General features: G+C 38.5%; 1 protein-coding gene across 1 annotated transcript in view; it reads left to right on the top strand.

Annotated features, from left to right (window-relative positions):
- Positions 1-9,496: 9,496 nt before the first annotated feature.
- LOC306843003 (centrosomal protein of 126 kDa-like) overlaps positions 9,497-12,498 on the top strand; it is a gene marked incomplete at its 5' end in the record, with an annotated part of 45,946 nt that continues 42,944 nt past the window's right edge. Inside the window, 1 exon segment of the mRNA XM_079374250.1 lies at positions 9,497-9,988. Within this exon segment, the coding sequence (XP_079230376.1) occupies positions 9,497-9,988 (492 nt within the window).

Here is a 12,498-nt window from a genome sequence, read left to right as displayed (position 1 = left end):
TAAGTGATGGGAAAGCAAAAATGTGGAGAAAAAAGGGAACTGCAAATGATCCCAAGCATACAGCCTCATCTGTAAATCATGGTGGAGGTGTTGTCATGGAATGAGCCTGCATGGCTGTCTCTGGAACAGGCCCTCTCATCTTTACTGATGACCTAATGTATGATGACAGTAGCAGAATGAATTTGGAAGGGTACAAAACAATCTTGCCTACCAATATTCAAGAAAATGCCACCAGATTCATTGGGAAGTGCTTCATATTGCATCAGGACAATGACCCAAAACACCCTGCCAGTTCAGTCAAGGAATTTATAAGGGCAAAGAAATGGAAAGTCTTAGATTGCCCAAGTCAATCTCCAGATTTAAATCTGATTGAACATGAATTTCACCAGCTGAAGAGGAGAGTAAAGGCAGAAACTCCCCAAAACAAGCAACAGTTGGAACTGGCTGCATTAAAGGCTGGGGAAAGTATTTCAAAGGATGAGACCAAGAGTCTGGTGATGTCTATGGCTCACAGATTCACTGCTGTGATTGTGCGCAAGAGATCTGCAACTAAATAATAGCTTTTAATCTTTTATATCTGCCTTATGTTCAGCTGTTCCAATACTTATGCTCACATCAATGAATGGGATGAACTCTTAAAGTGCTGTTCTTTTTATTTGGTAAAACATGTATGTGTTGAAACGGCTAATAATAAAATGTGACATTCTGTAGTTTTGTCTCATATTCATCTTTTAATCATATTTGCAAATGTCTTGACTCCACAGCCAACAGAGCAATTTTGTCTTTACTGTTCCAATACTTATGGAGGGTACTATATATATGTGTGTGTGTGTGTGTGTGTGTGTGTGTGTGTGTGTGTGTGTGTGTGTGTACTGTCTTTAAGCATCATCCGTCAATTTCTAAACATCTACTATAATGAAATATGTGACCCTGGACCACAAAACCAGTCATAATGGTCAATATTTTGAAGTTTTGAAATAAGCTTTCCATTGTTGTATGGTGTGCTAAGATAGGATAGTATTTGGCTGAGATACAACTATTTGAAAATCTGGAATCTGAGAATGCAAAAAAAATCTAAATATTGAGAAAATCACAAATGTTATACAAATGAAGCTCTTAGCAATGCATATTACTAATCAAAAATGAAGTTTTTATATATTTATGGTAGGAAATTTATAAAATATCTTCATGGAACATGATCTTTACTTAATATCCTAATACGTTTTGGCATAAAAGAAAAATTAATAATTTTGACCCATACAATGTATTAGGTAAATATTGGACAGAACACATGCTGGGTTATTTTAACCAGCTGGTTGGGTTAATGTTTTTACCCAACATGCTGGGATGTTTTATTTAAGTCAACTATTGTTTAAAAATTATTATATTGCTGCCTTAAAATGGGCTGGAAATTAAAAAAAAAAAAAAAATGAAATCACACAGAATTACAGAATTATGCAAAAGCAATAATCAAAAGATTATTAGATTTATTATTAATCAAGAACACATGGACAAAATACAAGACAAATTTAATTTATTTGGGTGAATAGCCTACAGCATAGTTTACAATATTACATAGATTTACACTCCTTCAACAATCATTTTAGAAATAAAATAAAATAATAGAATAAAAGTAGCTTCTTAATTCAAGTGTATTCAACTGTTCTCTGTAATCACTTTTTACCGAAATTGTGCTAATTCCAGTGTATCGCCGAAATCTGAACCGGTGAAGGGCTGCTATTCGCGGCATATTTCATTTAGCTGAAATATGCTGTGACTGATCTGCCCAAAAACAAACAGTTCTGAGATTAGAGAACATATTTTAACATCAAATTAAATTAAACTCTGTATTATAATGAATACAATCCATTTCTCTTATTCAAGGCTCAACTCAACGGTTGGGTAGAAAAAAAAACAGCATTAAAATGACCCAGCAACTTAGTTACAAAAAAAACTACCCAGCACTTTTTAAAGTCTATTCAGGTTTATTCATGCAGAACAAATGGCTACATTTAAATGCTTGTCAATAAAGATAAACATTTTTGTTTGATTTTTTAAAAGTTTATATACTGTAATACATTTTTTAAATATGTATAAAGGCCATTATCTTAAGAGATCTTTTTTAATGTAAATAAAATATTAAACACTCCAACAATAAATAAATAATACTTATTCATCTCTAACTTTCATATAGGGTCACTGTCAGGATCGCTTCAAAAGATTTCAGACAGGTCATTACTTTAATAATGATGACTAAGAGCACAACAATATCTTATTCTCTACTCTCCATTGTGCATAAAAGTTGTATATGATGTGTTTGATAGTGCATGAAATTCATGCAAGAGAGTCGAAAGAAATTTTATGAATTTTTAATTGATGGCAAGGTTGGCATCTCCCTGTCCCCAGCTTCTCTGAGTTCTCCGTGTGAGTAAATCTACATTGATGACAGATGAGAAATATTGGCCAATAACAAGTGAAATTTTGAAATCTCCATTAATCTTGTGACAGCTTTGTGATTTCTTTTTAAGAATGAAGTATGTGCATTTAATGACATTTTTGGTGTGTTTTTGTATTCACACTCTGACAGATTTTTCCAGCACTGTCTTTTTGGACCTGTCAATGGAGACTTGAGATATCGTGTGGTTTTGTTGAATCTTAGCAGGACTTTGACAGTTATTTTTTGAAGTGAAGGGCTGAATTTTTTCCTCAGCAGATTCTAATGGTCATATAACTGGAACCAACAGTTATTTTTTGCCTTTTTCACTTTATATACTACAGTATAGCACCACTACAAATGAATGTTGGTCTCAGAAGACCCTTAAAGGCATTTTCAAAGTGAACTTTCTCTATATCATCTACTGCGTTAAGTCTGCATTCTCACCATAGGGGTCAAACTTCAACATTCTTTTAACTGAACATGAAAGGTACTAGTTATGTTTCTTTTTGAAGTCCTGTTTTTTTGTTTTTGACTCTAAAATTGTTGTGAACACCAGCATTTAAGCATTAAAGTCATTATACAGTATAAAATGTAATTTCTGCTGTAAACGCAAACATGAATTGTTGATCCATCAGAAATTCTTCTGATATGAAAGAAACATTATCTCCATTGTGGGGACCAAATGTCCCCACAAAGATAGTAATACCATTAAACTTTGACCTTGTGGGGACATTTATTTTATTTATTTATTTTTTGGTACCCATGAGGAAAAAAAGCTTATAAATCATACAGAATGGAAGTTTTTTCAAAATCTAAAAATGCAGAAAGTTTTCTGTGAGGGGATCATTTAGGTGTAAGGTTAGGGTAAGGGGATAGAAAATACAGTATAAAATGAATATGTATATGTGTGTATTGTGACGAGTCGGCTGCCTCCCCCCTTATCATCATCACCACCCCGTCCCATATTCGCCGCCCATCACCAGGCTCCCGACGGGAGTGGGTGGGTGAGAGAGGAGGGGCGGTGAAACAGCCAGGGCTGGCGGCGTGTGATGAGGCGCACCTGATGTGAATAGAGCCTCATCACCGCCGCTGTTTAAATGCCGAGCGCGCCTCTCCTCGGGAGACCGGTCTCTTCCCCGTGCATGCACGCTGGTGATGTCGCCGCTGGAAGAAGCCGCCGCCACTCGCTCCCGGACCCGAGAGGGGAGCGCGTGAGGCCACCGGACTCCGCCCCTTCCCTGGACCCTTCCCTCCTGAACACCGCCCTCCTTCACAAGCCCCGCAGCACGACGAGGACACCAGATCCCCCTGTTTATTTTGGGACACTTTTTCCCCCTTTGGACACTATTTTGTCTATTTATTGTTTAATAAAAACCTCTCCGAGGCCTGACGCCACGCCCACTGTGTCTGTCGTTTGCTCCTCCCGCCACAGTATGTATATAACTGATATAAATATTTATATATTGACAAAAATATTATTTTATATATATTGAACCAAGACACGGGGACTCTTGTTTTTTTTAGAATCAGTTGATCTAAATGAACCTAATGAATTTAAACTGCATCTAACATCCCAGTGATTTAGGGAAGATATTTACACATTAGGAGAGTGTGTTTGCATTTTACCTCAGCTCACTTATCTATAAAGCTGTTTGTGCAATACAGTGTAACAAAACTAGCAATGAAACAACTGTACGTAAAAAGTAGCTGATTACTGGAAAAAACAAAATAGTTTTGCGAATTGACTGTCAGGGTACTTCAAAATATAGTTAAGTTACTGGCACACTTTTACTTTCACTCCTAAACAGAGTTGTTGTTGTTGTTTTTATATCTGAATAACTATATCTTTTGGGTCTTGTCTCTTTACATAATGCTAATACAGTATCTAGCAAAATGTATGAGACGGTGATTTCAAGATATTATATTATTTGAAAATATATCTCTGAAAGTCATTGAGGTTTTAATGCACTAGGGAAGATATGCCACTCCACAGAGCAGATGGCAGGTGAACATAATCTCCCACATACACCTGCTAAAGCTGAAGATTTTCAGCATGAGGTCATGGATCATGTTCAAGTTCACCATGCAGAGATAGTTGTGAAATTGTGTAAGCAGTGGGGTGTTAGCTAGTTTTCACAGCTAAAATCTAAAATTCACAGCTAAAATTGTATATTTATACATGCAACATTCTCATTCTCATTGCAATAAATGTCCAAAATTTTAAACTCATCATGGAACAACCAATCAGTTATTCAATCACCTAACAGTTGTACACCTGCAGTCTAGTTTGATCAGGTGCTAAATGTGCTGAAAGTCACTCTGTGTTGTGAGAATCATTGTTATTCTTTGCAGCATCAAACACTTTGGTTCATCATAGACTTTTACTCACAAAAGACTGTGAGTACGTTTTTTAAAACAAACCAAAAGACACAAATAAATACTAAAACTGTAGCTTAGCAGAAAATTCTAACTCGTGGTGTAGAACTGCAAACTTTTAGAACAACTGCATTCAAAAGAACCGATTTAGATGGAGCATTCATGTTCAGTCTCAGTAAAGTATGATAGATCACGTTAGTCTCCAGCATCCCTCATATCCAGCAGTGTGCGCAAATAAACAACACAATCAGATCTCTGTGTATTCCTCTGTCAGTACACTATTTACCCAGCAATCCTGTCAGTCAGTCACAATCAATCAGACACTGCTGTGCTCCAGGCCTAAATGACCTTGATCATATTGCAGATGTCCTCAGAACTTCAGTTACACACCTGTGCTGATGTTAAGAATCAGTCTTTCCTTCTGGCTCTGATACCAAAATAAGCATCGAGACCAGTTTTTAAAGTGATTCTGAAAGTAATTGTGTTTTTCACCACTATGAACTTTCAGATAACAATGATGCTGAATTGAAGGTGAGGGACAGAGCGGAGAAAACAAACAGAAGAAGACATCAAGCTTTAGAATCACATTTCAGTCTTCAAGGTCAACACATCAGCCCTTATCAATAGCAACGGCTTGTACACGGTGTGATCAGCAATTCAAAAAACAGCTTCATTGAGTTTCCCAGGAAGCTGTCGGTGTGAATTATTCAGCTCTATTAAGGGTGAAAAGAGATGTGACGCAAAGACAGACGCCTAAGAATCTGAGAATTACACAATGTTCTCAGCTAATGTTCTGACAAGGTTCTCTCAAAGTTATAAATAAACATGCTGTAACGTTATTACAATGTTGTCTGGTTTATTGTTTTGACTATGTTTTTGATATATTCAACTCAAATAAAATGTTGATTAAAAAAAAAGTTATCTGGTTTATTTTGTATCTGTTATGTTCCCAAATCATTAGCACAAAAATGTTTGACATTGTGTGTTTTTTTTTTTTTTAATTAGGACATTTGTCTAAAAATGTTTAAACGTTACATGTTTCAGAATATTAAGAGAATATTCAAAACTAACATTTCCATAATGTTTCCAAATGTTCCATTAACGGTCACATAAAAATATATATATATATTTTTAAAAAATTATATATATTATAAAAATTATAAGTGCTGTCAAACGTCAAACAAATGTATACATGCATGTGTGTGTATTTATATGCATAATAAATATACACAGTACACACTCATATATTATGTCAACAAAAACTTTTATTTTGGATGCGATTAATCGTGATTAATAATTTGACAGCACTAATATATATATATATATATATATATATATATATATATATATATATATATACACAATTATCTTTGTTCAAGATTTTGTATCTATGACAAAATATCCTTAGTAAGGGAAGAATCTACTATAACGTCAGATAACAAAACACTGGACACAGCAGGAGCGCAAAGTTGGGTCAAACATTCAATCGGTCGCATTGAACTGAGTGTGCTTTTTACACATCAGCATGCGGCTTGAACCGGCCTTGGGCATTGTTTTTCTGAATTCGTCTTCTAAGCAAGCGGTAAGAAAAATATTTATGAAGCCAGATCACAGAATCAAGCACAGGAGGACTATAATTAAAGAGAGATGAAGCTGTTTCACTCTGACTTTGTACTACTGTCTGTGGGCCAGACAGGCCATGACATGTCTGTGCTTATGTTTTGATAGGTTAAGGCTTGTAGTGCCACTGGAGCCGCAGGTAAAACATTATTATCAAGTGGATTTAGAGAAGAACATGCTGTGGGTCAAAACACTGTGTTGGCCCCCAGGGATGTGAAACTTTACCTCAGGCAAAGCTGAAAGAAGATCTCTATATCAGTCTCTGTTGGACCGTACTGTTCCCCTACCCTGGGGGGATGGAAAGTGTGCTTTTTCTTATCACAAAGTGCAGAAATGTAATAACTAATGAGCAGGATTAGAAGCAGATTTAATTAATTATGCAAAACACATGAACATATTAACATACAAATTAGAGCTAGGAGGCAGAATTCTTAATTCTAACGTGGAGGCCCAATCATTGTAATAAGAAAATCACTCTTATGTTTAAAGAAGCACAAGTGGCGAAGACATGCATTGGAACGGCACTCAGAATATAGATTTTTTTGAGTTCAAGCTTAAAACGGTTTTTAGTTTTTATCATGAAGTCCTTATGTTATTCCAGAGCTGAGTTGTTGAATCAATAAAAAGAACTGGTTCATAAGAACCATTTGTTCATGAATCAGACTTCACTAGTTGTGCTTCTGTTTTTGCATGCAGCTCGCAAAAAAAAACTCAGAAAAATGTTTAATCAATTGACATCCTTAATTTATTCTAAATGAGTCAGTATGTTAGTAGCAATACACAATTCAGTGCAAAGGTAAAAGAAAGAAGTAACTTTTGAACAACATTTACTTGCCAATTTAAGTATAGATTTACTGATAACCAAAAGATAACGCTGGCTCACCAATCAATAGCACAGCTCCAGTCGGATCAGTGGGATCACTGGTGGGAGCAGTGATGATAACATAATGCCTGAAAGGCCATTACACAGGTTGTGGTTTCCATGGTGATCATGAATGTACTTTGAGTGGTGCGATGGTGGGGTATATTCAGTTTCTTCTGATTAGAACATTTGTCTGAAAACGCAACAGGGGAAATTGTATGTTTTGACATAGTTGTTATGCCTTACGGTGCCTTTCCTGGCAATGCTCCTTGGCATTCACTTTCAGAGCATTCTGGGCCTGATTGATTGCACTCTGTAAACTATCTGCAAGAAGGAACAATTCACTTAATCAGTGGATCTTAGAGATTGACAGTAGAATTTTAATAATAACACAAGCGGTTTCTCTTATTCTTTTAAATGGGTATTCAGTTGCTACTTAAGCCTTAAAGGGCTATTTCACCCAAAAAAAAAATTTGCATTTTTATTTACTCACTATCATGTGGTTCCCAACTTTCTTCTGTCATTGACAAAAAATAGAAGACATGAAAAAAATAAGATTTTGAAGAACTGGACTTCTGTACATGCAATTTAAAGATTCAAAAAGTCCCTAAGTCTACCCGTTACCTTCATGAGAGTTTATTAGAGAATTTGTCATTATTTTTAGTCATATCTTTTCAATGAATGATTTGTTCACAACTTGGAATTTATGGACCTGGGGTCCATTTTTATAACTCCAAAAAGTAGGACACATTTCAGGATCTAGTGAAGCCACAATCTATAAGCTGTAACAGAAATGAATTTTTCCATTATAAGAGGTGACATTTGCTGCCTTAAACTGAATTTATTGTTTAAATATAAAATATATTGAATAAAGAAATATGAAATATTGGTGGCAAATCATTGTTTCATTCAGCCAATTCATTCCAAATTACTGATTCTTTCAAGCAAGTGACTGGTCATTGAATCATTGACTCACCCAATTCATTCAGAAAATTCATTTAGAAAACTCTGAAACACGAAACACAACTGTCTTAGGAAATGCAATGGTTCTACTGTGACTCACTTTAGAACTATTTTTCTTGGCGGCATAAAGAAAAAACAGTCAATACTGACAGTATTGTGTCTAAAGGCCAATGCCGACAGTCTCCAGATTACAGTATGTCACTTCTGACACAGATTTGACATGTTCAACCTGTGAAAATAAGGGCCAATCAATGCCAATAGATGCTGACTGGGTTAATGTACTTGTAAGACTTGAAGAACCTAAGACATTTTGATCTTCTGAGATACGGAAAATACACACACAGCGTATTACAATACAGACATCCATTTCGACATCTCACTGAGAGAAGATGCAAGAAAAGTCCCTTCTCACCTATCCTTTTCATCCACTTCCTTCATCTGACCCATCTCCCTTCACTCAGCTCACTCAGAATGGTCGACAATGTTCTACATGAATGAAAGTGATATTCACAGCCATGTTTGGTATCATTTGAATTGTCTCTGTGTGACTGGTACAATGGTCTCAATCTTACAAAACGTAGGCTAAAAGGTAATAAAGATCCTAAGAGTTTAGAGATATTTGCTCACTGTAGAGGGTGTGCCATTTCCCAGTGTCTTTCAACCAAATGATAATCTGTCCCCAAAAGGTGTAAAACTCTCAATGTCAGGGACTTGATCAATGCAAAATCCAATTGTTAGTTCCTGTCTTTATTTGAAAGATGTTTGTCTTGGTCTGAGCATTTAAAGAAATGTTGCAAGAAGATCGGGGAGCTTCTGTAGCCATGATGAGCCTGTAGCATGGAGTGTGCCCATACACGCCATACTATGTATTTTACTGAAGTCAGGTATGCATCTGTAACGTGTCAGTTTTGGTTTTGTTCTGTTTCTACCTTATTTGGTTCTTCCTGTTTTAGTTCCTGTCCTAGTTCTGTTAATTAATGATCCCCATCACCTGTGTTTGATTTAATCATCTTGTTTCCTCGTTTGTTCCTCTCCCTTTATAAGTCCTCAGTTCTGCCTTTATGTTTGTCGGATCTTTAAGTTAACTAAGTGTCTTAAGTGTGTTGAAGCTGTTCATTAAAGATTCCTACTTTTGTTTATACCTTCGTCTTGCGCCTCACTGACTATAACCACTGAACCGTTACAGAAGATCCGACCGCTGCCAGAAAGCCACATGAACGCCGGAGACCAAGGACATCATGACTCCGGCCGAAGTCGCGCTATGCAGGTTGCGGCAGGGCGGCCTGAGGTTGGCGCGATATGTGGAGGAATTTCTCGAGCTTGCCAACCGGGTGAGCTGGCACGACGCAGCTCTGGGTGCGCGTTTCCTGCTGGGGTTGAATGACGAGGTTATTCGCTGTGAGCTTCCCACAGGTGATTTTTCCTTGGTCGAGCTCATTAATCTCATTTTCTTCCTCAATGGACTCGATGAAGAAGTCGAGGAGATTCCCCAAACTCGTCATTCCGCTCCAGCAGGAACACACAGCGTCTCCCCAGCTCATTCCTCGCCGGGATCCTCCACATACCTCGCCAACGGCTCCTCCCGCCTGCCCAACCCTATAGTTCCGCCACCCGCGGCGAAGATAAGACCGCCGCAAAAGGCGAAGAACGTTGCGCCGTCCGCTGCGAAGAGGGCTCCGCCACCTACTACGGCTCACTCTGAGCCGCCGAGGGAGGAAATTCGGGTACCGGTAGGAGTGCTAATAATATATGAGGGGATGTCTTGGGCTCCAGTGCCTGCTCCTCGCCAGTGCCCTCTAGTGCCTGCACCTTGCAAGCGCCCACCTGAGTTCCCGCTGGTCCCGTCCAGCCCACCTGCGTCTCCGCTGGTCCCATCCAGCTCTCCTTTGTCTCCGCTGGTTCTATCCAGCTTCGCGCCTCCCGTGCGCCCTCAAGAGTCCGCGCTGCAAGAGCGCCCTCAAGTGTCCGCGCTACCAGAGCGCCCTCCTATGTCTCCGCTGGTCCCGTCCAGCTCTCCTTCGTCTCCGCTGGTTCTGTACAGCTCCGCGCCTCCCGTGCACCCCCAAGAGTCCGCTCCTCCAGAGCGCCCTCCAGTGCCCGCTCCTCCAGAGCGCCCTCAAGTGCACGCTCCTCCAGAGCGCCCTCATGTGCCCGTTCCTCCTGAGCGTTCCCATGAACCTGCTCCTCCAGTATGGCCGCCAGAGGGGAACGTTCCCAAATAAATTTTTTTGGGGGGGGCCATATAGCCTCAGTCTGTGGGGCCAGGCCAAAGGCCAAAGGCCAAGGCCACAAAGCTCCCCGATCCGCCATAGCCTTCCAAACCTACAATCCCGCCATGGCCGTCCAAGGACCCCGATCCGCCATGGCCTCCCGTGTCTCTTGATCCGCCATGGCATGCAGAGTCTCTGGATCTGCCATGGCATGCCGAGTCTCCTGATCCGCCATGGCGTGCCGAGTCTCCTGATCCACCATGTCCTCCCGAGTCTCCAGTCCTGCCGGGGCCTCCCGGGTCTCCAGTCCCGCCATGGTCTTCCGAGTCTCCAGTCCCGCCATGGTCTCCCGAGTCTCCAGATCCGCCCGCCCCCCCCTGCCCGATGTTGCTGTTACGGTGCGGGACGCACCTTCCGGGAGGGGGAGATACTGTAACGTGTCAGTTTTGGTTTTGTTCTGTTTCTACCTTATTTGGTTCTTCCTGTTTTAGTTCCTGTCCTAGTTCTGTTAATTAATGATCCCCATCACCTGTGTTTGATTTAATCATCTTGTTTCCTCGTTTGTTCCTCTCCCTTTATAAGTCCTCAGTTCTGCCTTTATGTTTGTCGGATCTTGAAGTTAACTAAGTGTCTTAAGTGTGTTGAAGCTGTTCATTAAAGATTCCTACTTTTGTTTATACCTTCGTCTTGCGCCTCACTGACTACAATCACTGAACCGTTACAGCATCCTTTATTCTTAGATTATTTTGAGGATTTGATGTCTTCTATTGATTATCTCTGAAGTGAATATGTAATTGGCATAATACATATTTACCTGACTGATAATAAATTGTCACATTTAAATTGATTCTGCACTGTAAAAAATTTTAGACCGCCCCAATTCAAAATTTTCTAGTGACTGATTACATCAAAATTTTTCAATTGGCCCAATTGAATTTCTGCTAGCTGAATTTTATCAATTCTAGAAACAGTCTGTTAACATTGGCTCAATGAGAAATAATATGTTGAGCCAATTGGGAAAAAAGAAGTGCTAAAGCAACCTTACTGAATTGTTTATTCCCTGTTGTCCCAAAAGAAAAGGAAAATATTATTAAATAATGATACACTAAACACTGCCACATTTTAATACTTTTAATGAAATATACAGCAATATTGTGAAAATACCTTAAAATTATAGGTACATTGAAATTTTCTACACAGTATACCTTACAAAATCATGCATTTTAATTCTCGTAAGATACACAAAGCTGATGAATTGCACCTTATAAATTAATACATTCACAAACATGCAAAAATGTCAAAAACACCATAAAATAATAATAATTTAATAAATAATAGTAATAATTTATCTGAGGTTACTTCACCCAGTGTTTAGAGTACATGAACAGAGTAGAGTTCACATGAACTCTACCATTCTCACAAGAGGTACTTTGAGCTCATGAAACTGCATCTTACACGTCAAATGTTTGCCAAAAAAATTCATAAGAGGTACTTTGAGGTTAAAATTATGTCATTAATTACCCTCATGTGGTTCCACATCAATAAGACCGTTGTTTCATCAAAAATTTCATCAAACAAATTTCATCATCGGATTTTATCAAAAATATCTTCATTTGTTTTCTGAAGATGAACAAAGTACTTATGGGTTTGGAACGACATGAGAGTAAGTAATTAATAACAGAATTTTCACTTTTGGGTAAACTATCCCTTTAAATCCTTGTTGTACTCCAGGATGAGTGCATACAATAATCCAAAAAAGTACAATAAATTCATTAACAAAGTCTACTAAATTGTCATGCTTCAGCTCCTCTTCCAGGACAACGGAGACATTCAGCACACTTGATAGCGCCCTTGGAGTGCAACTGCTGCTCCTTACTTTTTCAAGAATTCCCATTTTTCTCCAATGGATCTGTACTCTGTAAAATAATAATAATAATAATATCAATACTAAGTCTACATTAGAATTAACAGCCTACGTTATACCGAGCCATGTCTCATGGCAGCTCTCAATAAAGCAACTCCTCACAAAT

The sequence above is a fragment of the Barbus barbus genome, assembly GCF_936440315.1.
Source record: "Barbus barbus genome assembly, chromosome: 23".
Classification (NCBI taxonomy): Eukaryota; Metazoa; Chordata; class Actinopteri; order Cypriniformes; family Cyprinidae; genus Barbus; species Barbus barbus.
The sequence above is the reverse complement of the archived record's forward strand: the minus strand, read 5'-3'. Positions and strand labels throughout refer to the sequence as shown.